The sequence below is a fragment of the Pelodiscus sinensis genome, chromosome 1 (genome assembly GCF_049634645.1).
Source record: "Pelodiscus sinensis isolate JC-2024 chromosome 1, ASM4963464v1, whole genome shotgun sequence".
Classification (NCBI taxonomy): domain Eukaryota; kingdom Metazoa; phylum Chordata; order Testudines; family Trionychidae; genus Pelodiscus; species Pelodiscus sinensis.
In genome coordinates this window covers 223,210,788-223,236,157 of record NC_134711.1, presented here as the reverse complement: position 1 = coordinate 223,236,157, position 25,370 = coordinate 223,210,788, and the positions used below count along the sequence as shown (strand labels likewise).

The following is a 25,370-nucleotide window of genomic DNA, read 5'->3' as shown; positions in this document are numbered from 1 at the left end:
TACATGGAAAGGTTTTATGTAACGGGGTTTAAACTGCAGCAAGGGAGGTTTAGGACGGACATTAGGAAAAAGTTAATGTCAAGGTGGTTAAACACTGGAATAAATTGCCCAGGGAGGTTGTGGAATCCCCGTCTCTGGAGATATTTAAGAGTAGGTTAGATAAATGTCTATCAGGGATGGTCTAGACAGTACTGGGTCCTGCCATGGGGGCAGGGGACTGGACTCGATGACCTCTCGAGGTCCCTTCCAGTCCTAGTATTCTGTGATTCTGTGAAAGTGCCAGCGCAATTGCACCATCACATTAGTTGAGGGAAGCAGCTCGACCTAGAGCCCTGCTCTGGGCCTCCAGAGCACTGGCTGGGACGCTGCAATAGGGCTTGCTGGGGGAGGGGAGAGGCTCAGGCTCGCGCGCCTGCCCCCTCCCCAGGGATCGGGCTCCGCCCCCGGGCCATGGAGGCTCCTCTGGCCCTGGCGACACCAAGCCGCACCCGCAGGGGGCGCGCGCCCGCATTCCGCGCCGGGCTGCCTTTTTTTTTTTTTCCTGGCACCATAGAGTAGGAGGACCGATCCAGCCTGGCCACTTCCACATCGCTCCGGGATCGTTGTTTCTCACCTTCCCTCCGCTTGAGCCAACCCGGAAGCGGAAGTTCGCCCGCAGGGGGTTGTGGGACGCCGGCGCGGAGGCCCGCTCCTCTGTTTTCTTTTGGGTCAGTCGCATTCGGCAGCGGCGGCGGCCTGGAGGGGGAAGGGGTCGCAGACCGTCGCGGGGTGAGTCAGACCAGCCCCTCCCCCCCCATGGTTTCCAGTAGGCCCGTCTCTGTTGAAGGTGGGGGCGGGGGCCGCAGAGCCCTCCCCGGGGGTAGCCGTGACCTTTGTCCCCGTAAACATTCGCAGCCCTCCTCACCCCCCTCGGCTCTATCCGAGCTGCCCGGGCCGGGGTGTGGGTGGCGGGGGAGGGGGCAGCGGAATCAGGTGGGAAGGAAGCGCCAGGTGCCGCCTGGGAAGGACGCCGCTCAAGGTTCTTCTAGAGCTTTTAAAACGTGTGTTTCTGGCCCTGTTGTGCAGAATTCGGGGGTGATGGGGGAGGGGGCCGGATCAGACAATGTTTATGTACTGGACGTAGGAAAAAAAAAGTTAAAGCTTCTGTATTGGTTAAAAGGCAAATTACCAACATCCTGTGTCTAAATATACACAATAAGTAGCTGTAAAACACGCGTACGGTTTTTCTTCTTTTGCCTGACTGCAAATTTCACTTTTTATAGATGGAAATACTTTCTTATGGGGAATGTATGTGGAAGGTGAATTTGTTGGTCATTTATTGATTTCTCATTTTCTCAGTTTATTTTATGACTGATAAGAGTTGTATTTGTGAATCACTGGCAAATCTATCTATTTGTGAAATTATCTTACAAGTAGAGCACATCTATAGATAACATTCACAAATGTGTTTTGAGTAAATCAAATACTATTTGGTGTTGCTGTTTCCCATTCTAGGAAAGGGCTCTCGCTGTCTTCAAGTTGCATCATGTATAATATATTTAGGTCTGAGCAAGAGTTATAAGGCTAATTTTTCCCTTTAAATGGAAATTTGTTTTTCTTTCTTTCCAGAATAAAGTCATCTATTTGAGAATATGGAGTTCTTCAAGATTGGACTGTTGCAGTATAACTGTTTCTGGTTAATACTTCAATTATTCTGCTCATGCTAGTACTAGGTGATAACATGAGTTTCACAATGCTTCCTCCTGAAGCATAACTAACGGTTGAGTCATTGAATATCAAGCCATATTTATTATTCATATCATCAGCTTTTCAATTTCTCTGTGGGCTTTATTCTTGTGGCTAATATTTAAGTCTTGGAACTGAATTCCTATATTGTGATGTTTAGAAAACAGTTTATAATGGCAATGCTGTTAAATTTCCTAATTAACTTTCATGCCAAGAATCAGTGGCTTTACTTGGTAATATTTAAGTCTCAGAAATGGTCAGTTATTTACAGATAGGGACTATGTTCCTCAATTAGTGTGGCCTATAAGTTCACTTAGTATACATTTTCCTTACTGTTTTTATACTTTTTTTTTTTTTTGTGCTATGGCTGCTGCTACCATAGTTCATGATACATCCGAAGCAGTAGAGCTCTGTTCTACATATGGTTTATATCTTAAACCCATTACAAAAATGACTATTAGTGTGGCCCTTCCTCAGCTGAAGCAACCAGGAAAATCCATTTCTAACTGGGAAGTGATGGAAAGACTAAAAGGAATGGTGCAAACGCATCAGTTTTCCACACTACGGATTTCCAAAAGTACCATGGACTTTATTCGTTTTGAAGGAGAGGTTGAAAACAAAAGTTTGGTTAAGTCCTTTCTTGCATGCCTTGATGGCAAAACAATAAAACTTAGTGGCTTCTCTGACATTTTAAAAGTTCGTGCTGCAGAATATAAAATTGACTTTCCTACTAGACATGACTGGGACTCTTTCTTCCGTGATGCAAAAGATATGAATGAAACTTTGCCAGGCGAGAGACCAGACACCATTCACTTAGAGGGGTTACCTTGCAAATGGTTTGCACTGAAGGACTCTGGCTCAGAAAAACCAAGTGAAGAAGTCCTTATAAAAGTATTTAATAAATTTGGGGAAATACGTAATGTGGACATACCCATGTTGGATCCATATAGAGAAGAAATGACTGGAAGAAATTTTCATACTTTCAGTTTTGGAGGACATTTGAATTTTGAAGCTTATGTTCAGTATCACGAGTATGTAGGTTTCATCAAGGCCATGAATGCTCTGCGAGGGATGAAACTGATGTACAAAGGTGATGATGGAAAAGCAGTGGCTTGCAATATAAAGGTGAGGAACTGTGGAATTATTTTGTAATAGATCTTAAAGGGGAAAAACTACTGTTGAAGGTCCTTTCCATATATGTTAACATCTAGACCCTCATTTTATATGGATATCAGGTCAGATTGATGAAGTGACAGCACAAAAATAGTCTCTTGCAATATCCATAGTGAAATTTCAGATATAAGGTGTGATAGTGAAGGAGTGGTAATATGCACAAAATAAAATTTTAATATTGACGTAGCCCTTAGGCTAGGAATAATACAGTGTGGGAGCTAAATATGTGAACCAAGTCTGTGTTCTAAATGCCACATTTAAATTCTTAAAAGTTGTGTTTTGTAAATGTTAACCCATCTCCTCTAGATCTTCCACATTCTTGATTAGAGGATGGCAAACTTCATTATCTAACCCATCAAGGAAGGCTGCTGGTAAACACAATTTCCTGGTGCATCTGGAGTGTCCTCAGGCCTGAAGTCCCTCAGCTCCCAATGGCTGCATTTCATCATTCCCCTCAAATGGGAACTGTAGAAAGCATTGTGGGCTGAGGGGTGTACTGGCCACTACTTCCCACCTCTCTTGTTGGCCAGGAATGGCAAATTGCAGACATTGGGAGCTGTAGGGTGCCAGCCACTGAAATATAGGATTGTCTTATGAATGGATCATGGCAGTTTTCCATTTTTATCTATTCATCTTGGGGGAGGAATCGTCTTATAAACGAGTGGGCTAATGAGTATATATAAATGGTATTCCTCTGATATATTTGTAGAAAGCAATCATATGCTTTCTACAAATTCATTAGGTCAGGCCAAACTAACTAAACTTTTTGAGTCTCCACTCATGCGGTGGGTTTTTCCATTCGTATAATCTTAGTAGTCCTCTGTGCATATGTTCCTATGGGGTGTTACAAAGAGGAGGGAGAAAAAGTGTTCTCCTTGCCCTCTGATGATAGGACAAGAAGCAATGGCTTAAATTGCAGCAAAAGAAATTTAGGTTGGACATTAGGAAAAAAACTTTCGGTCAGGGCAGTTAAACACTGGAACAAATTGCCTAGGGAGGTTGTGGAAACTCCATAACTGGAGATATTTAAGAGCAGGTTGGATAGACATCTATGAGGGACAATCTAGATGGTTCTTGGTCCTGCTGTGAGGGCAGGTGACTGGATTTGATGACCTCTTGAGGTCCCTTTCAGTTCTAGTATTCTAGTATTCTTTCTGTTTTAAATGAGGAAGACTACAGTTGCACACAGTATTCTGGATAAAGACTCATTAATGTTTTGTATGATGATTCTTACACTTCTCTATTACCTTGCCTATTGCATCCTAGGATTGCATCAACCTTTTTTTCCTGCCGTATCCTGATGGCAGCTTATAGTCATCCCGTGATCAATCAACACACCCAGTTTTTTTATCCTCCTCTTTCACTTGCAACTGATAAATCCCAAAACTATAAGACATTTTTTTTGCTAATCCTTAAATGCTTGACTCTTCACTGTTTCATTAATCCCATTTCTGTTACTCACTGGCCTTTAAGGCCCAATATACCTTCTGTAAAACCTTGTGTATTATCATCTATATGTCTTTCAAAATTAGCTCCAAGACCTTGCATACAATTCACGTCGAACTAACAGGTCTGTGGTTTTCCTCATCACTTTTTTTTCCTCTCTTAAAAATAGGTTTAGCACTATACTAGCAATTCTTCAGGCATGGGATAAAACTCCTGAGTTAACATATTATTTAAAAATTCCTGCCATTGGGCTTGCGATTTCATGTGCCAGTTCCTTCAATATTCTTAGGTGTAGATTATCCAGCCTCGTTGATTTAAACAGCCTCAATAAACTGAGCTTGATTTTTCACCTTGGATTTGGTAACTTCTGCTTCTATAGCACTATACCATAACTTCATGACAGTTACTAAAAAATTGAAACAGATTATTCATTTAAATTTTGGGCAATGCTTATGTTACCTTTAATTTTCACACCACCCTCAGTGTTTAGTGGTCCCATTATTTTTCCTTGTCTTATTTATAAGGCTATCAAACCTTTTATTTTTGAGCCTTAATTTCCTTTGCGGTGTTCAACACTGCTTGGATTTTGGCAATTCTCACTTTTCCACTACATTTTTTGGCCTCCAAGCAGTAGCTTTCCTTACTGCTGGAGCCCATCTTCTCTTCCTAATAGGTTTCCTGCTTTTTCTTAATTGTTTGAAATGCTTGCTCAACTAGTTTGCCTTCCATTAAACTGAATTAGCTCATGATTACTTGAACCAAGTTTCACTACTTCAAACAATTTTTCACTACTCACCAATACCAATATTATTAGCATCACTGCTTGTTAGTTTGGTTACTGTGTAGTGTAGAAATCTGTCAGCTATCATATATAGGGAAATTTGGGCCTTACTATATTAGTACCATTTGTCCTCCAGTATATACCTGGAAAACAAGTCCTCTATAATCCCACAGCTCTCAGTAGTATTTATTAAAGAGAATTTATTTTTTTAGACCGTCATCTTGTGTGTGTAATGGGAATTCAGACGTTTTCCCTCCTGCAGATGTGCTTTGCCCCTCCTGCGCACGCGCTGGCCATCCCCTCCAGCTCCTGCAGCAGGTGTGCTCGACGAGGCGGGCGGCCTCCACAAGCTCTGGCTCTTAGTAGGCTGCCCAGCTTCTGCAGGCAACTCCGCTTGCTTCTGTGCCAGCACTTTCCCCCTCTCCCCCAGCCAGCAACGAGGCAGGCTGCCCCTGCCGCCTCCTACACATGGACCTGCCGGTCTCCATGCCATGCGGCTCACGGCCCTCCCGGCAGGCCACTCACCGCCAGGTCAGCTTCTCTGTCCCCTTAGCCAGGCTGCTCCCCCTCTCCAGGCTGCATCTCCCCTCCCCCGTGGCTCCTCCCGCCCCCCCCCTTTAGCTCAGCCTCACCCCGGCTCCCATCACCCCTGCCATCTCCGCCTCCTGGCAGGTTACCAAACCACCACCCCCTCGCCAGCCCACATCCTGGCGTGCCCCCTCACCAGGCTGCATCCCATGGGGCGTCTCACAGTATTATATCAGAGGCAGCAACTTAGGGTGGCAGCCAGTTCTCAGGGATCCAGTGCATGCCAGGAGACAGCTTTTATGTGTACTGGCTCTTGCCTGCCTGCCCTGCTTCCAGAAAGCCAGATGCTATTACACGCTTGCTGTGGCAGCTGGCTCCCCAAGAGCTGGGCGGGAGCCTATGTGTAATGGTTCACGGTAACCAATAAGCCCAGGCTTATGGGTTAAACATATAGACCGTTATCCTATAACATTCCTACTGTTTTCCTACCCTCTTTTCCATTGCTATAAATTCTTTCTTGATTTTTCTCCTGCTCAGTATTAGAATTACATGAGAATCTCCCAACAATCTCCCTCAAATTCCCAATTTGAAATTCTTCTAATCAGTTTTGCCAGCCTCTATCACAGAAGTCTTATTTCACTGCTTGCTCAGGTAAAGGGCATTCCAAGAGAACAATCATCTGTCTGTATATGACTCCCAGTGATTGAACGTCCCAAAGTCCTCATTATAGTACTTTCTGAGCTATCTGTTGATCATCATAATCTTGTTTCACCTTTGTTCCCTTTTTGTAGGGACAGATATAATCCTACTGAAGATCATCAGAGCCTCCATTCTTTAAGTGTCTTCCCCAGCCTGTCTTAGTCTCTCTAGATGCATTTCACTAAGAATCCAGTAGTATAATTTGTTCTCATATTAAGGACAGTCAGTGGATTCTTTCCTGCTCCCATTAGGATCTTCATCAACTTAGTGACCACACCCTATATTTTAGCAACTATAAGCAAAATTTGATAAATATGATGCATTGTGAGATCACAACTCATTTTTAATTGTACTTGGAAAAATTCTTAATATAATTCCATGGCACTTGAAAATCTGGCACATGTTTCCATCTTAATGCTTCTGTCTCTTTAAAAGGCTTTCATTTTTGTATCCTTCACTACTCATTAATTAGAATAGCCAAGCTATTAAAACATTTGATAGGCCACAATATCAGATAAGAGATGTCATGGTAGTATAATGTCCAGGGAGACATGGGCTAGTGTTTTAAGCATCAATTTATTGCAATATAATGAGTTGTAATATTCCCTTATCTTGAAAATATAGGGGATTGATGTTGTTTGTAAGATAATTTAATAATGAAAGTTGTGCAGAAGTACCCAAATTTACTATTTTAGGCTAACCTCACAAAATACAGGGTTTAGAAATCACATTTTCAAATCACAGATATCAGTGCTACTCTTGAATAGGAAAATATGGATATATTAAATTTCAGATAAAACATTTTGGAGCACAAGAAAATTTAGTTTTTTCTCTTTCAATTTGGATAAGCAAGATTTGCCTTGACATGTTTTAAGTCAGGAGCCATACACTTATTATTTGATAATTGACTCAAAAAGAGGCTTTGATACCAAAAGAAAGTCAGTCAATTTAGAAAGTATGCCTTAAGGTTTAGGGAAAATATTCAAATGTATTGGAGCTACACATTAAACTAAGTATGCATTTCTTGTTGGATGAATCTCTGGATTTGAAGTAAAACATTTTTACTTTTTCTCACATGACAAAACTTGCAAGAACAAGCAGAAAAAATCTAGAAGTTCCCTAATCTTTGTTTTCAGAGTGAAGTGAAAGCAAATCTGATACTTAAATGTAATGGATTATAACTGGTTTTGACCTCTTGAACTCCATTATTTCTCAACTGTGCTCTGTAAAGGTTTCTTTTGATTCAACAAAACACCTGAGTGATGCATCAATTAAGAAACGTCAGCTCGAACGGCTAAAGCTTCAAGAACTTGAACAACAAAGAGAAGAACAAAAACGGAGAGAAAAAGAAGCAGAAGAGAAAAAAAAGGAGCAAGAAAGGTAAATCTGACTTGTATCTAATTTTTTATATTTTAATAATAAAATACAATAAAACTGCATTTCCCACCTCTTATGAATGAACAACGTTAGTAAATCTGCCTCTTGCAGAACTAAAATTTTTTGTCTCCATGTTTCTTCCATTTAAAAAATAGGAATGTTTAATTTGATTATATTCTTACTTCGCTTTTATATGCAGTAGAACCTCAGAGTTACAAATGCAAGAGTTACGAACTGACCAGTCAACTATGCACCTCATTTGGAATTAGCAATATTGATTCAGACAGCAAGAGACCAAAAAAAAGCAAATATACAACAGTACTAAGAGAAAGTGGTAAAAAGTAAAGGCCAGCTAATGGGTTTTTTTCTGCGTAGTAAGGTTTCAAAGCTGTATTAAGCTAATATTCAGTTGTAAACTTCTGATTGAACAAAATATGATTGAAATGTTTGTAACTCAGAACAGTGTTAAAACCTCATCCATTGCCATGGTGTTTATAACTCGGAGGTTTTACTATACTGCTGTTTCTCACGATGCATGAACCCAGGAACACTTTATTTATGGGCAAATTCTTTCCACATATAGGGTGTTTCTAGACTACAGGGTTTTGTCGACAAAGGTGGACTTTTGTCGACAAAACTATACCTGCGTCTACATTGCCACGGAGTTCTGTTGACATAATGTTGACAGAACTCAGCAGTTTTGAGACGGCTGTAAACCTCATTCTATGAGTAGTAATGCCTTTTGTCGACCAGAATTCTGTCGACGGAAGGCGTTATTGTATCTACACTGTCCTTTGTGTCGACATGACAGTGTAGACACATAGAACCATAGAGCTGGAAGAGACCTCAGAAGGTCATCAAGTCCAGCCCTCTGCTCTAGGCAGGACCAATCCCAACTAAATCAACCCAGCCAGGGCTTTGTCAAGCTGAGACTTAAACACCTCTAGGGATGGAGACTCCACTACTTCCCTAGGCAGCCCATTCCAGTGCTTCACCACCCTCCAAGTGAAATAGTTTTTCCTAATATCCAACCTGGACACCTCCCACCACAACTTGAGACCATTGCTCCTTGTTCTGCCATCTGTCACTGCTGAGAACAGCCTCTCTCCATCCTCTTTGGAACCTCCCTTTAGGAAATTGAAGGCTGCTGTCAAATCCCCCCTCACTTTTCGCTTCTGCAGACTAAACAGACCCAACCTCATAAGCCATATGCACCAGCCCCCTAATCATTTTGGTTGCCCTCCGCTGGACCCTCTCCAATGCGTCCACATCCTTTTTGTAGTGGGGGGCCCAGAACTGGACACAATACTCCAGATGTGGCCTCACCAAAGCCGAATAAAGGGAAATAATGACATCTCTGGATCTGCTGGCAATGTTCCTCTTAATGCAACCTAATATGCCATTAGCCTTCTTGGCTACAAGGGCACACTGTTGACTCATATCCAGCTTCTCATCCACTGTAACCCCCAGGTCCTTTTCTGCAGAACTACTACTTAACTGGTTGGTCCCCAGCTTGTAACTATGCTTGGGATTCTTCCGTCCCAAGTGCAGGACTCTGCACTTGTCCTTGTTGAACCTCATCAGATTTCTTGTGGCCAAATCCTCCAATTTGTCTGTCACTCTGGACCCTACCTCTGCCCTCAAGCGTATCTACCTCTTCCCCATGCTTAGTGTCATCCGCAAACTTGCTGAGGGTGCAATCCATCCCCTCATCCAAATCATTAATAAAGATATTGAACAAAACCGGTCCTAGAACCGAACCTCGGGGCACTCCTCTAGAAACTGACCACCATCCTGACATCAAGCCGTTGATCGCTACCTGCTGGGCCCGGCCTTCTAGCCATCTTTCTAGCCATCTTACCGTTCATTTATCCAATCCACATTCCCTTAAGTTGCTAGCAAGAATATTGTGGGAGACCGTATCAAAAGCCTTGCTAAAGTCAAGGTATATCACATCCACTGACTTTCCCATGTCACAGAGCCAGTTACTTCATCATAGAAGCTAATCAGATTGGTGAGGCACAACTTGCCCTCTGTGAATCCAGGCTGACTATTCCTAATCACTTTCCTCTCTTCCAAGTACTTCAAAATGGATTCCTTAAGAATTCCTTCCATGATTTTTCCAGGAACCGAGGTAAGACTGACCGGCCTATAGTTCCCTGGATTATCCTTCCGATTTTTGAAGATGGGTGCTACATTTGCCTTTTTCCAATCATCTGGGATTTCTCCCAATCTCCGTGACTTTTCAAAGATAATGGCCAAAGGCTCCTCAATGACATTTGCCAACTCCCTCAGTACCCTCGGGTGCATTCAGTCCGGACCCATGGATTTGTGTACGTTTAGCTTTTCTAAATAGTTCCTAACCTGTTCTTTACCCACCACGGGCTGTCCATCTTCATCCCATCTTGTGTCACTTAGCGCATTAGTCCGGGAGCCCACCTTATCCATGAATACAGAGGCAAAGAAAGCATTGAGTACTTCAGCTTTCCCCACATCATCTGTCACTAGGTTACCTCCTTCATCCAGTAGGGGCCGCACACCCTCTCTGATCACCTTCTTCTTGTTAACATGCCTGTAGAAACCTTTCTTGTTATCCTTCACATCCTTAGTCAGTCGCAATTCCATTTGCGCTTTCGCTTTCCTGATAACCCCCCGGCATTCTCGAGCTATACATTTAAATCCCTCCCTGGTCATTTGTCCAAGTTTCCACTTTTTGTAAGCTTCCTTTTTGTGCTTAAGATCACCAAGGATTTCCCCTGTAAGCCAATCCGGTCTCCTACCATGTTTGCGCCTCTTGCTATGCATTGGGATGGTTTCTTTCTGTGCCTTCAATAAGGCTTCTTTAAAATACTGCCAGCTGTCCTGGACTCTTTTCCCGTTCATGTTAGCATCCCAGGGGATTCTGCCCATCAGGTCTCTGAGGGAGTCAAAATCTGCTTTTTTGAAGTCCAAGGTGTGTATTTTACTACTCTTTTCTTCCTTTGGTCAGGATCCTGAAATCTGCCATCTCCTGATCACTGCTTCCCAGGTTGTCACCTGCCTCTACTTCCCCTATTAGTTCCTCTCTATTTGTGAGCAGAAGGTCAAGCTGCACACAGCCCCTGGTCGGATCCTTCAGCGCTTGTGTCAAGAAGTTATCCCCAACATTCTCCAAAAACGTCCTGCATTGCCTGTGTACTGCCGTATTGATTTTTCCAACAGATGTCAGGGTGATTAAAGTACCCCACGAGAACCAGGGCCTGCGATCTGGAAGCTTCTCTCAGTTGTCCGAAGAAAGCCTCATCTGCCTCGTCAACCTGATTCGGTGGCCTGTAGCAGACATCAACCACAACATCACTGCTGTTGTTTTCTCCTTTAAACTTAACTCATAGACTCTCAACAGGTTTTTCTCCCTCTTTATACTGGAGTTGAGAGCAATCATAGTGCTCTTACATATAGTGCAGCACCTCCAAAGCAGCTTGTTTTGTCAATAGAACTGGATGTCGTTTAGATGCTCTTTGTCGACAGAAGCTTTGTCGACAGTATCTGTTGACAAAACTTCTGTCAACAAAAGCCTGTAGTCTAGGCATACCCATAGAAACAAAAATCCAAGCTTGTGTTAAAATTACCATAAGCAATCAGTTAAAAAATATTTGACTAATTCAATGAGGATACTGAATGGTTTAAATTTGGTATTTTCTTAGCCTTAATTAATCGGTCATCTAAACCAGAATCCTACTTTTTCGCTGTAGATTTTTCACGTAATTCACAGAATTCTCCAACCATAAGAGCCCTTTATTTTTCAACTCTCTATTATCAAAAGTATTTTGATCACACACATTAGTGATGTGAACAAATCAGATTCTAAATGCTCTTCTAATTTAGAAATACCCGAGTAATAAAAGGAAGAATTTTATAGCTGTTTCAAGCGTTAGTTATATTTGGAAATCTTTGGTTTTGAGACCAGTTCGCCTGTAAATGTATATGCAACTGGTATAAAATTTGGCAGATCCTTACTCTACTTGTGGATTTTAATTTTTAATGCTGTGCAGTGTTATCTGGAGCTGGGATGACAAACACTGAAGTTGAAATTTTAGTAAAGTTATTATAATTTCTTATAATTATAATTTCTTATAATTCTGAACAAAATTACTGTTTTTGGACTATTTTAAAGGTAAATTAAAATGGATAATTTTGATCAAATGTATACCAATGCTGGTAACAGACATATAAGCTTTTGCTCTCAAAGATAGTGATGTTTTGCATTGGAAATCCCATCAGAGAATCCCTACACTTCAAAGTAAACCAGATACATTTCTGTCCAGTGTTTATTACAAGAACCAGTTACAGTAAAACTCCAATTGTCCGGGATCCAGTGATTCGGCACTCCCAATAGTCCAGCACCAATTGGGACCCGGAAGTGCTCCAGTCAGTCGCTCTCATGGCCGGGCTGCTGTGAGCTGCACGCATGCGCATGCCGTTCCGCTCACAATCCCCAGAGCACACAGCGTCCAGCCTGCAAGTGCTAGCAGCCGGCCGCTGAGCACAGGCAGCTGCTTCAGGACCCAGAAATAAGGTTGGGGGAGAAGAGGGACTGGGTTACAGCAGGAAGGGGCTGTGTTTGGCTCTAGGGGAGGGGAGGAGAGGGAGATTGGGTTGGGAGTATGCCCCCTTAAAGTACCTCCTGGTACTCCGGCATATCTGATAATCCGGTACCACCTCGGTCCCAAAGGTGCCAGATTATCTGAAGTCTACTGTAATTCGTTAAACTTCTTTTGTGCATGTCTGTTTATAAACTGTATTGCTGCAGTCTTACACAGAGTGGAAATTACTTTCTTGGCATGTGTTGGGCATGTAAACCACTTACTTTCCCTGCTTTGAGATTCTTTACAAACAAGATGATAGAAGCTGTGATTTTCTTTGTTTCCCATTACCAACAGTTTGTTTTAGAAAGCAAATGAACTGTTCTGACAAAGCAAACTTCACAGAAATCTGTTGGTTGTAAATGACGACATATCGTGAGTTTTATACATATGTGATATACAATTTTCTCTTTTTTTTAAAGTGAGATTAGTGCTGGTTGTTCTAGACCAGGCATGTCCAAAGTCCGGCCCACGGGCCAATTGCGGCCCGTGTTCCGGTTTAATACGGCCCCACAGGTAATTTGGCAATATCTATCTTTTATGGCCCCCAACGAATCCATATGTATTGAGATGAATACATTGTAAAATCTCAGTTAATGTCAGTTGGTCTAAATCAGTTATAAATATATTTGGACACAACATGTATACTTGGTGTTATGTTCCTGTTCATATTTTTTGAACTTAAAAGTTGACAGACAACCTTTATTGCCAATAATATGTAATGTACTTTACAATGTTCCTGACATATATTTCAGCTTCCTGGATATTTTTTTTTTTCATCTGGCCTGCAGATATGAAAGGCAGAGTGATTTAACACCTGTTTAGATTTGTCATCCATGTGACAAAATGAAAAGTATGCCGTTTGCAATAAACGTTGCATAAAATAGTTAATTTGCATTTAATTTTAATGGTTCAAAGAATGTCAGGCAAAATGGTCAGCCCTCACGCATGTTCACTTCATCAAATCTGGCCCTCTTTGAAAAAAGTTTGGACACCCCTGTTCTAGACTGACAGCACTGAGGACTTAAGTTTTCTATCTACAGTAAAGTATAGCATAAGCAAGCTGCTTCACATCATCACACCAAGATGCCTCAGCTCTGATGTGGAGGGACCACCTCTAGGATGAGAGTAGTTCAGTTTCCATTCTCAGTCCAGCCCTTAATGCATATCAGGCCACCAGCAAAGTTTCATTTGCGGTGGGTTTTGTGTGTCAGTGCTATAAGCAATCATTTCTCTAAGCCCCATTGGTTGTGCTGCCATTTTTCCTAGAAGACATCTGAACAAAATGACAGCTGTGCATTAGTTCTGAGAGAGGAGGATTGAGGCTGTGTAAGACACAAACTAAAGTAAGCTAGCTGTTGACCACAGGCATCCTCCTCCAGCCCCTGCTGCTACCTCACCCTCATGCTGCTTTTAATCTGGCTCACCATGCTTGGTGGCTCCACAGACATGCCTCCCCTTGTCCCTCTCTTGCTGGCTCCACAGTCTAACACAGGCAGCAGCACAGGGGAACAGGGAAGGCTTCCATGAAGCTGCAGACGGGCTGCTGCCATCCTGTGCTTCTCCCTCTGTATCAGAGACAGTAGCTTGAGGGGTGGCAGGTGGGAGCCAGTTTGTGCAGGAGCCCTCTTTTTAAACTGATTTCCCTTGCGGACTGGCTCTTGCCTTCTACCCCGCGCTGCTGCCTCTGATAGAGAGGCAGCGGCGTGGAGTGACAGGAGACTCCCCTGGAGCGGGGCTGTGGGAGCACACTGGCTACTATAGAATAGTTGTGTAACCGCTAAAATTGTATGCGGTTACTGAACTTTTCAGTTACATGCTATCTAACATCCCTAATAAGTTTTAGAATACAGTATGTTATTTGGAAAAAGATACGTGTATACAGACAATATCTCAGAGATGCCAAATATATATGGATATAAACCAGAGGTAGAAAATCATGTTAAGGAAGGTGAAGTCCATGAATCAGGGATCTTTGATTTCAGCGTGGATTTGATTTAAATAAAATTGATTTAAATGACTAGTCAGGAAGACTAAATGTAATCATGGTTATTTATATGAAAGTACGTTCTTGTTGATTGTCATAACCTCAGTACATATTCTTCACAACTCAGAGATGGATATAGATTTTATTTTTAGAAGGTACACCCAATACATCTTTAAACAGTAATTTATTTTTAAATCTTTTTAGATTAATTTTTCAACTAGACCTGAAAATGAATGATTGGTTATTTCATTTACCAAAGGAAACTGAAGCATATAGTTCACTTCCCAGTGACTTCATAAATATCCCCAATTCAACAGGTTAATCATTAATATTTGAAGGATTTTCTTTCCATGTTGTATTAGGAGAAGAACATCACCAGACAGATACTTAAATTGTTTTATTTAACTAAACGTTATGTGTTCTGGATTTTTTTCTTCAATAGCACAAACACAATATTTTTGTATGCATGATTTTTTTTTTATTTAAACTCATGGTTTTTTAAAAATGTTTTCAACTAAAATAGTTAAATATATATTTTGTTAAATGAAAATTTAAATTGACTCAAGCAGGTCAACATGAGAAACTTAAAATATTGGCTTCTATTCATTGAACATTTTGAAACTTTGCCCTTTTAGAGAGGTAAGGGATTCACTCTGTCTACGCAAATTGCAGAGGGACAATAGAGTTGAGGTCTGTTTCTCACGTCTACATATTATTTATTTCTTATAAAACGTTTTTGCTGTTAACAAACTTGTTAGCTCTGGAGATGCAAGTCCACAGTTTGAGAACTGCAAAAATAAGCATCTCTAATGGTATCTTCTAGTCTGAACGCTGAGTTCCATTGGGGAAATTATTAAGATTAACCTAAATCTCAGGAATGCCATAAAATTGGGTCCCTAATCCATGAACTATTGGAACTTATTTACAAAACTTTTCTTAAACATTGCAATGAATAAGAATTAAGAGTTTATAATCCCTGTTCCATGATGAGAGATATTTGGGCTATGATGTATCTTAATTAAAGCCATCTTTACATAATTTTTTCCCTCAAAATATTTTATGAAAAAAATTTGATTTAAATAAAAACTGATTTTTATTTTTTTTATCATTGATTTTTATCCGCTCTGTCATCATTTAGAAAGATAACTCTTCAAGAGCACTGTTCTTCGCTCCTTAATAAAGCAAAACTATTGATTTCAATAGAAATTTTGCCTCAGTAAAGAACTTGGTTATTTAGACCCATTTACTTTTGTGGTTAAAGTGGAATTCTTCAGTGGAAGCTATTGACTGCTTAGTATTTCTGAAATATCATGCCACTGTTTCAGCACGTATTCTCTTGAAAATCTCGACCTTTGCCACTATATGTAATTTTTTAAATTGAAACCGCTCAAAGGTTGTGTGGGTTTTGTGTCTCTCCTCCCTCTGCTCCCTCGCCCCCCCGCACTATGTATTGCTCGGTCATCAGATTCAAGATGTCTGTTTTAAATTTGATTAGTAAAATGTTCTGTGGGCTTTTTAGGAACCAACAAAAACATGTCGTTCACATTTCTGCTTATCCCTAGAACTGTATATCTGATATCAGTTTAGTTTTCTATGGGAAGGAAACTGCTTAAAAATGTTCACTGAATGCATATGTGATGTTTCCTACTTCTGTCTAGTCAGTAATCAAGATTTCTTTATGGGGGGGGGGGGAAACCAAAACTTGTATTTTTAACTTAAATTGTAATACAAGGCAAAGTCTAAAATTGTTCCTGTTATGGCTAATGTACAAATTAATTGCTATTAGGAAACAGAAGGAACTTGAAGAACTTGAGAGAGAGAGAAAAAGAGAAGAGAAGTTACGCAAAAGAGAACAGAAACAGAAAGATCGTGAAGTTCGTAGAAACAAAAAGAAACTGGAAAAAATGCAAGCAGAAGAGCAAAAAAAACTGCAAGAGAAAATAAGACTAGAGGAGAGGAAGCTCCTGTTAGCTCAAAGAAATCTTCAGTCCATTAGACTAATTGCAGAACTTCTCAGCAGAGCAAAGGTAACTTTTGAAAAACTGTCTTTTTCATATTATTTCAAGAGTTAACAAATTAAAACTGGTAGAGTAAAGTTTTAACTGACTTGTGTGTTCATAAGCCACTTTGCCGTCATTTGTGGCAAAAGTTCGTCCTCTGAACATTATGGATTGTCAACTCATAAAGAGCATGCTTTGAAGCCATAGGATGTTTGCCTCGGTATCTGTTCCCTAGCAAGGCATTGATGGAGTAAAAGGAGACATTGAAATTATTGACCTGAATAACATTATTCTTCAGTTCAGAAAAGAGGCCTGCCCACTACATTGCGATGCCAAAAACAAATGTGCAGAAAACCTGGTATAGAGAAGACAGCCTGGAGAAACACAAAAGGATTCCAAGTTTTAATTTTGGCTTTGCCACTTGTGGCCTTGAGCTCTCTTTCCCATTTACTAAATGAGGATTATTGGTGTTTCATTTGCTGATGTTTGAAGAGAACTTTGAAAAAGTGTGTGAAACAATACTACAAAAATACTAATATTTGTTACCCGCTGACAGTGAGGGGAGACTGTATTAATTCATATCTGAGTCTACGGCAATATTTCTCCAAGTGGGCTACAAGCCCACCTGGTAATGGGCTAGCAGACCTGCACCACTTTGTTTATCTAAAGTGTTTGTAGCTACTGGGTCTTGCAACTCTATTGGCTGCAGTTTGCCATTTCCAGACAAGGGGAGCTGCAGGAAGTGGCATATCCATTAGGAATTGGACTGAGCTCATTTGATATAGAGCCCTGAATAGTTGTTAGATAAAAGTGATTTTTTGCTCATATTGTGGATTCTGACTAGTAACTTGGAGACTTGAAGTATCAAGTCCTGTTACCAGTTATTTAAACTGAGCTGGCTGCTTTTTCATTTCAGCTTTATCCTTAGTGAGCAGAGTTCTGTACATTTTTTAAAAATGGTATTTTTTTTTTATTACAGGCTTCCATTGTATATGAAAAAATCTGATTCCTTTTTAACAGAGATTTTTGGGAAACACCACCTTTGTCATCCGTTTTCTCCCTTCCCCTTAATGTCTTGCAGGCAGTAAAGCTTCTGGAACAGGAACATAATGAACAAAAAGTCCGTCTTCAGGAGCTGGAGGAGAGACGAAGGCTTCAAGAGGCTGAACTCAGACGTGTAGAGGAGGAAAAAGAGAGAGCACTTGGACTTCAAAGAAAAGAGAAGATGCTAAGGGAGAAGCTATTAAGCAATCTCCTTAGCAAGAAAACAGAGTACACACAACAGAGTAAGGAGGCAACTAAGGTGTGTCAGTCTGGCCTGTTGAAAACTGTTGCAGGTGTTCCACAGATTGTGTCATCCAGCTCTATAACATCTACTTCGCTACAGTCCATTATGGGTAAACCAAGTCAGGTCGATCAGAGGGAAGTAATGGCCAATGAAAGTGTGAACTCTCAATCCAAGTATTTAAATGGAAACATTCACAAGGAAGCTAATATTAAGGAAAGCAAGAAACTTAATTTCAATAGCACTGAAAGCTTGTCTGATAAAAGGAGTTCAGGTGTGCTCTCTTGTATTCCTGCCAATAGTCAGCAACACAAGAATACATCAAGTTATGACCAGAATGCATGCAAGAAAGACTTATCTTCAGAGCAAGGCAAGTGTAACAGAGAGCCAACTAAGGGGAGGAGCCATTCACATAGTGACACAAGTATTGATAACAGCATAGATAAAAAGGAAAAGAGCAAACACAGAAGGGACTCGAGTAGTCAAGATGAAAAGTATAGGAAAGAAAAAAGACTCCATAAATACTCTAGCAAAAGTCACAGCCCTCACAGAAGAAGCTTGAGCCCAGATCACACCCAGCATAAGCGAGCCTTCAGTAGTGAGAGTAGACAAGATAAAAAAGAGAGAAGTCATGGTCACAAAAACTTGGGCAAGAAACGAAAGCACCGAAAAAAGTCACTGGCTAAGCAAAGAAGTCCTTGAAGTAGGTAATCGAGTAATTAACCTTTAAAAAGGGCTAGAATGGGACAGATCAGGGCCAGAAAGTTCTGAAGTAGATCTCATCTAACTAGAAGAAAAAATGAAGTTGCTGTTTGGTGAATTATTTAACTTGAATCTAGTTCATGGACCCAAGATATGGATAACTAGATTTTGATGTTTCTTTGTGATACGTTTTGTCTCTTTTTTTTTTACATTACAACAATGTAGATAAAATCATATGTGCTTGAGTTTCCTCAATGCTAATAACCAACATAACTTGGTTTTCATTAGTTTCTATTTTCAAAAGTTTTTGATTAGATCAGTGTTTCTCAAAGTGGTCCACAGACCCACTCTGAGAGAGCTGCTACCGGGCCCCTCCGGTTTGTTTACTTACTGGCTCCGCAGCCATGGAGCCCCGAGACTTGCATTGGCTGCGGCTTGCCCTTTGCAGCCAAGAGGAGCCGTGGGAAACAGAGTGACCCTTTGAGAAACACTGTATTAGATCATTTAGTTTCTAATGTCTGCAATCACAACATTCTCTGAATTACAAGATATATAGGTGCCAGTTATTAGGATTTTAATCTTGGCAAGCAATTGTGTACAAAATATTTGACTACAAATCTTTACTTAGGAACTCTATGAAAAAACATGCAGCAAAGCAGAATTTTTGCTAATTGAGCCAGGAGGCAGTATTTTTGTATGAAATTTGGAAGTGACCATATTTACAGAAAATCTTTTAAACTATGCTGCAATGCTTCCATTATTTTTTGAAGTGTGTTTACTTTGTGGAAAACCACAAGGCCCAAATAATCATGACATCTAATGCCGCTTATATATTTCAGAATTCCTGTCCATTTCAGAGTAGGTGCACTGTTATGCTTTTAGAACACCAGGAAATGTTCAGAAATGGCCATTTCTAATTATTTAAAGTTGTATGGAAATAGTTACATTTATGTTTCAAGTGCATACAGATGGGGTGTTTTTTAAAAAGGGGGGGGGACCTTCTTGCTAAATTATTTTTACTTGCAATGTTAAGATTCAGTGATGCAATTTATCTAATTAAATAATTTTTATAACATTTTGCTTCTAAAACTGAAGCTCAGGAATCTTAAAACAGCTTGTAAGATGATGGTGAAAGAACAGTTTAGTTTTCATTTTTATGGTAAACTTGAAAAATCTATTTCCAGTGAACCCAAATTGCTGTTTTCATATGTCAGTACATTAAAAATCTGCAAAAGAACTATATGAAACCTTGTTTTGTTTGTGAGATTTGTTTTGAAAAAAAAATACTTGACGTTCTGGTTCAGTAATGCAGGAGTTCCCAAACTTTTTGACACTGGGGACCAGTAAATCCATTCATGAGGTTTTGGAGGACTGGTAACATTTATTTGCATATTCATTAAGCAAATGATGAATATGCAAATAAATTGTTTCTGGTCCTCCCAAAGCCCCCAGTGCCAACTTTAGCTCCCAGAAAAGTCAGTTGCGGCTACACAAGTGAGATACAAAAACACAACCTCTCCAAACCCCTCAAACTTCACTAATGTGGCCCCAGCGGTGCTTGTGTGTGCTGGGACAGAGTTCTGGGGAAGGGTGCCAATGAGTTCTGGGACGGGACAGGGTGCTTGTGGAGGTCTGGAGAGAGGGGAAGGGGACAGGGACCGATACCTGGGGATCCTGTATCTGCCAAGGCCCAGGAAGTGCACAGGCTGCTCCCCCGGCCCCCATACAGCAACGTGGTACCTGACATGCTGGTCCGTTGCACGCCTGATGCTTTCCTGCGCGGTGGGAGGGGGAGTCCTGGACCGCGCCAGCCTCAACCGCTTGGGCAGCGCTCATCTTGCTCCTCTGCTCCCCACGGCAGCATGCGCCACCCGAGCAGCCGGAGCCGGTGCAGTCCCAGATCCCCACCCACTCCCCTGCATGCAGGAAGGCAGCAAGGGAAAAAGTCCCCAGTGTGCGATGGACTGGCATTTTAGGTACCGTGTCTGCTGTTGGGGCAATGGGGAGAGCAGCTTGCGCACTTCTGGGACCTTGCACGCTGCTGCAGAACTGCCCCCTGACCCTGCAGGAGGCCTGCACTATGTGGTCCCAGGAGGGAGGTAACATCAGCGCAGTTTGCATCTTGGAGGTTGAGGGTAGCAAGGCAGGCTCTCTTGCAAAAAATTTTCTGAGGCTCGGAATTATTTTTTCCATGGACCGGTACCGGGCCACGGACCACAGTTTGGGAAATGCTGCAGTAATGGAATTGAAACATCTTTTTAGATATCCCTGTAATTCTCATCTGTATTGAATGAGATCACTAGTTTTATAATGTGTTCATTTTGTGTCACAATTCATATAAGGCTACTTCCTAGAGACAGTACAAAAGTGTACAGTCCAGTTATTTCCCCAGCTGATTGAGTTTCTCCCAAGGTGATATTGCTGTGGAAGGGCCTTAGATTTTCATATTAACCTGGGTCTTGTGAAAACTTTTCATCACCTTCTCAGTTCTAGCCACTGAAAAAGAAGCATCTCCCCCCTACACACATACACACTTTCTGCATTTTCATAGCCATATGGCTACCGTATCCCATCCCTAGGCTTTTTTAGACTTCCTTTCCTCTGAATAGCTCCTGTGCCATGGTTTTTGAGTTGGGAAAATAATTTATTTTATCTTTCATTCTCTGGGAGTTCTGAAAATTAAAATTTAAAAAAAAAAGTCCAGGCTCAATTGAAATGGATTTAAAAAAATGAAGGGTGGATCAGAAAAATAAAATCAGTTAAGTCGAATAAAATATTTTGTTTTGGGGCATTTTTGAATTTTTTTTTTCAGACCAAGGGCAATGGTAACGTTAAGTTAAAAACTGGTATCTGTGGTGCCCCCCATATAACCTCTAGCCCAGTGAATAGGGCACTCAGCAAGGGTGACAGGAGAGAAACCCAGGTTGGAATCTCTGCTCTGAAATTGGGACTTGAGCCCAAGTCTCCGTCTTACAAGTGAGCACCTTGACCTCTGGGCTGTTGCCTGTTTTAGGGTGAGTCTTTTGATCTCTCCTGTTGCAGACATGTCACCTTGCATAAAGACTTCAGTAGTGACTGGAGCAGAGGAAGAGTGTGATTATAGAATCAGGTGGCTAGGTCACTCGGGATGGGAAAACCTGAGTTCCAATTCCTATGCAAGAAAATATTTCTGTATACCGAGTGGAACAGCTTCAATAGAAGATGAAAGAAAACCTTCCCAGAATCTTCTATAGCCAGCTGACTAAGGTACTCCACTCTTTGTCAGTAGGGAGGTGAGGGTGCAGAAATCGGGAGAGTTCTGGTTTAAAGTCCCTGCTTCTAAGCAGGAGGTTGAACCTGAATCATCCATATTGCAGGTGTGTGGGCTAAAATTAAGAGGGGCAGTGCTGCAGCACTACTGGTTGGCCCTCCCTTGTCCAGCACCCTGGGCACCTGACCCATCCCTGCCACTGGCCTCCAAGGGGACACTTCCTCTCGCTGCTGTTGACTCTACTCTGGCCCCACTGCCTATGAGCTCCATCCTGCAGGGCTTGGACTTGGGCTCTGGCCTGTTGGGGCTCCCCAGCCTTTGTGGCCCTTCTTCTTCCCTGCCCAACCAGGGATCCCTTTCTGGGGTGGGGCTTGCCTGTCCTGCTGCTTCCCTACTGGCTGGGGCTCCCTGGGGATGGGGCCTGCCAGCTGCCTCTCTCTCGCCGTTCGCCAGTCCCACTGCTAGCTCCCCAGCCTCTCTGACCTCATTTCTCCCCTGCCCGATCAGGGATCCTGCCAGGGACAGGGCTCACAGGTCCTGTTGCTGCCCTGCCTAGCTGGCGCTCCCCAGAGATCGGGTTTCCACTCGTGCGTGCTGGGGCTCTCTGATCTATCAACATATGTGATCCGTTGCAGGACCAGAGAATGCCGGATTTCGGAGGTTCAATCTGCACCAGTAGGGATGTCAATATATAGACAACAACATGATTAGCCAAAGAGCCTGAGTTTATCGGTTAATCCTGTCGACTACACGCAATCTTCTCCTCCTGCCCGCCCCCACTTACTGCCTCTGTATCAGAGGCAGCAAGGGGAGGGCAGGAACCAGTGCCTCTGAGGAGCTGGCTTTTTAGCTGGCTCCCCACAAGCACTGGATCCCACAAAGCCACCTGAAGCCTCTCCATCCCCTACCCCTCGTGCTGCTGCACCTCTATCAGAGGCAGCAGCGCAGAGGGTGAAGGGGGGCAGGAGGGAGCCGATATGCATGGGGAGCTGTTTAAGACAGTTCTTTAACTGGCTTCCCTTGCAAACCGGCTCCCGCCTGCTACCCCCACTACTTACCTCCTCAGAGAGGCAGCAATGAGATCTACCAAGGGGCTCCCTGCAAGTGGGGCCAGGCGCACACTAGCTAGTGGCCCCTCCTGTGGGGAGCTATCGCATAATCATGTAACTGCCAAAATTAGATGCAGTTACACGACTATTTAATTATACGCTATCTAACATTCTTTATTACTACCACTGGTTTTGTGAGCGATACTTACATTTGCCTAGGAGTCTACTTAAAAAAAAAAATTAATTTTGACATTTCAAAAGTTCAGTTTGTTTCATCTGAAATAATTCAGCAAAATAGATTACTAAAATATTTGTCAACCCAAATCTGCCTTTTTTGTTGAAAGGAAAAATAAATTGGCTAAAACTATATGCCCAACTGTGGTTAGCTTTTTGCTTCCCAACTAGTAAAGTAAATGTTGTGGTTCTCTTCAGATTAACTGCCAGACTTCTGACTTGCACTGCTGGGAGATAACGATATTCTAGTCAATTTCTTCTATTAATGCTTGGCCAAAGACATGCATAGAAGCAAAGGCACTGCCCCATTGTCTGAAGTGATCTGTCTGTTAATTCAGTTTACCTTTGGTTCACATTTCAAAGCACTTTAACCATAAGGTCCAGGCTATCTTTTAAAAAGGAAATGTAAATTATGTGGAAAATATTTTTAAGTCACAGAGTCCTGTAAGGAGGATGCATCTCTTGAGATTAGTGAGTAGGCAACCAAGTTCTTTCGATGTCCTATAAGCCCTGCACACTGGTTATTAAGCCTTGCACAGGGGCTTTTGGAGCTGCAGCAGGGAATGTGAACTCTCACAAAGCTGTCACAGCTAGGAGAGAGTGGTTCCTCCCCATCAACCTCAGCATGGAGCTGCTGCAGTCAGGGCAACTCTGTGCTGGGACCAGCAGGGAAATATAAGGCAGCAGCCTTGGCTCTGAGGGTGGAGGGAGCGGGGGGACTTGGAGCTCTGTGCACGAGCTAAGCACCAGCTCCATATTCCCATTGACTGGTTTCTGGTTCTGCACCCACCTCATTCCCAATTCCCTAGTGACTGAGGCACAGGAAAAGACAAGCTTACCCAGGGTTTACCCCTAAGAATAAGAGTCAAAGAGGCTAGACTTCTTCACCTGTAAAGTTGTCCTCTAGCCTACAGTTGAGGGTGGCCAACCATCAGGCCCTCCTCATGTGCGGTGATTTTAATGTGACAGGCCATGGCCAAATTTTGAGAACTCCCTTCCTGAGGCACAAGGAAGGACTTCAAAGCAAACATGGACGAGGGCTCAGCTGCAGACAGTGTGACTCTAGGCAGCATTGGATGTTGTGGGCACGAAACCATGAACCATGGCCTTGGTGGCTGTGCTTCTTGGCTGCTCATCTGGTCTCTCGGAGGTTTAGCAGTGAATGCAAGAGCTCCCCTTTTGGAAGATCCTGTTTGCAGAACAACAGGCTAATAAGCTCCGTGGCCTCAAAGACTTCTGCATGACCTTGAAAACTCTATGGGTACATCTAAACTACATAGCTCCATCGACGGAGCCATGTAGATTTGTTTGTTCAGCAAAGGGAAATGAAGCCGCGATTTAAATAATCCTCATCCTACGAGACATAACGGGAAGGTCGATAAAGGGCTTTCAGGTCGGCGCGAGAGCGTCCAGACTAGCGCACTGAGCCGACAAACAGCTGATCAGCTGTTCGTCGGCTCAGCACGGCAACCATTTAAATTTAAATGAAGCCGCGATTATTTAAATCGCGGTTTCATTTCCCTTCGCCGATCAGCCTAATCTACATGGCTCCATCAATGGAGCCATGTAGTTTAGACACACCCTGTGTTCCCAGCCCTGCCTTCAAGCGGTTCCAGCCACAACAGTCTCAGGGTCATGGGAAACCCCCACAGGGATGTCCTTATGATTTATGCGTCCCTATGTGGTACTATTAAACTGATGCCCCTATGCCCAATGGCAGCCAAGAAGGAATGGTGAGGGTTTTTTTTAGAGATGTAATTTTATAATCTGAAGCATCATACTAATTAAATATTTGTAAAGCAAATTTTAAATTAAGGTCCTGTAGACCAACACAGTAAATATAGAAACTGACTAGCTATTCCTGGAGTTGGCAAATCTCTGCTAAATGGCTTCATTATCACTTGAAGGGCTTTTTCATGGGTTCAATGTTCTGCTAACAGCTCTGGAAGCTTTTTTTCACTTTTAAGTTAACTAGATCCTCTCAGAAGGAAGCAGAGCCCCAGAACGGGGTTGCGGGTGGATATTAATACCTGGTGGAGCCCCAAATTCTCAGGTACCCTTCACAGCTGCATATTCTGGGTATAGATGGCCTTGAAGCCATCCTTGCCGAGTCCCTACTCTTAAGGCACTGGTCACCAACCAGTAGATTGAGATCTACTGGTAGATCTTGGAGCCTCTGACAGGTGATCCTGACAGGTTTGGCCAGGAAGCTATCAAGTGCTGGTACTTCAGTTGCCCCTCCACCCACTCTCATGCTGCTCCTACGCTCTGCCTTGGAGCTGCCCCCCTGGGAGCCTTCCATTTGCTGTGCAGAGTGTGAGGGGGAAAAGAGGAGGGTGCTGATGTCAGGGTGTCCCCACTTTTGTACCATATCCCCACACAGGCTGTGTCCAGACTCAGGGGTTTTTTCGGGAAAAGTAGCCTTTTTCTGAAAAAACTTCACCTGCGTCTAGACTGCAGCCGCGTTCTTTCGAAATTAAATCGAAAGAACGCGGCTTTTCTTTCGACGGCA

At 42.4% G+C, this 25,370-nt stretch overlaps 1 protein-coding gene across 3 annotated transcripts; it reads left to right on the top strand.

Moving 5' to 3' along the window:
- Window positions 1-599: 599 nt before the first annotated feature.
- AKAP17A (A-kinase anchoring protein 17A) lies at window positions 600-19,901 on the top strand. Of its 3 annotated transcripts, none has more exons than XM_075915763.1 (5): window positions 600-707; window positions 1,609-2,850; window positions 7,584-7,732; window positions 16,125-16,365; window positions 17,420-19,901. In XM_075915763.1, the coding sequence occupies exons 2-5, from the start codon at window positions 2,089-2,091 to the stop codon at window positions 18,323-18,325; spliced, it is 2,058 nt and encodes a 685-aa protein (XP_075771878.1). In that variant the 5' UTR covers window positions 600-707; window positions 1,609-2,088; the 3' UTR covers window positions 18,326-19,901. The 3 variants fall into 3 exon arrangements, with proteins under 3 accessions (XP_075771878.1, XP_075771863.1, XP_006135913.2); XM_075915748.1 differs by having other exon boundaries at window positions 624-768; XM_006135851.4 differs by lacking the exon at window positions 600-707 and adding an exon at window positions 837-1,040.
- Window positions 19,902-25,370: the final 5,469 nt, after the last annotated feature.

Bases quoted from the DNA above. Each gene is read 5' to 3' on its own strand.
- AKAP17A (XM_075915763.1), top strand. From the start codon at position 2,089: ATGGCTGCTGCTACCATAGTTCATGATACATCCGAAGCAGTAGAGCTC. The intron at 7,733-16,124 runs GTAAATCTGACT...AATTGCTATTAG, and splicing joins AAAAAAAAGGAGCAAGAAAG to GAAACAGAAGGAACTTGAAG. The intron at 16,366-17,419 runs GTAACTTTTGAA...AATGTCTTGCAG, and splicing joins AACTTCTCAGCAGAGCAAAG to GCAGTAAAGCTTCTGGAACA.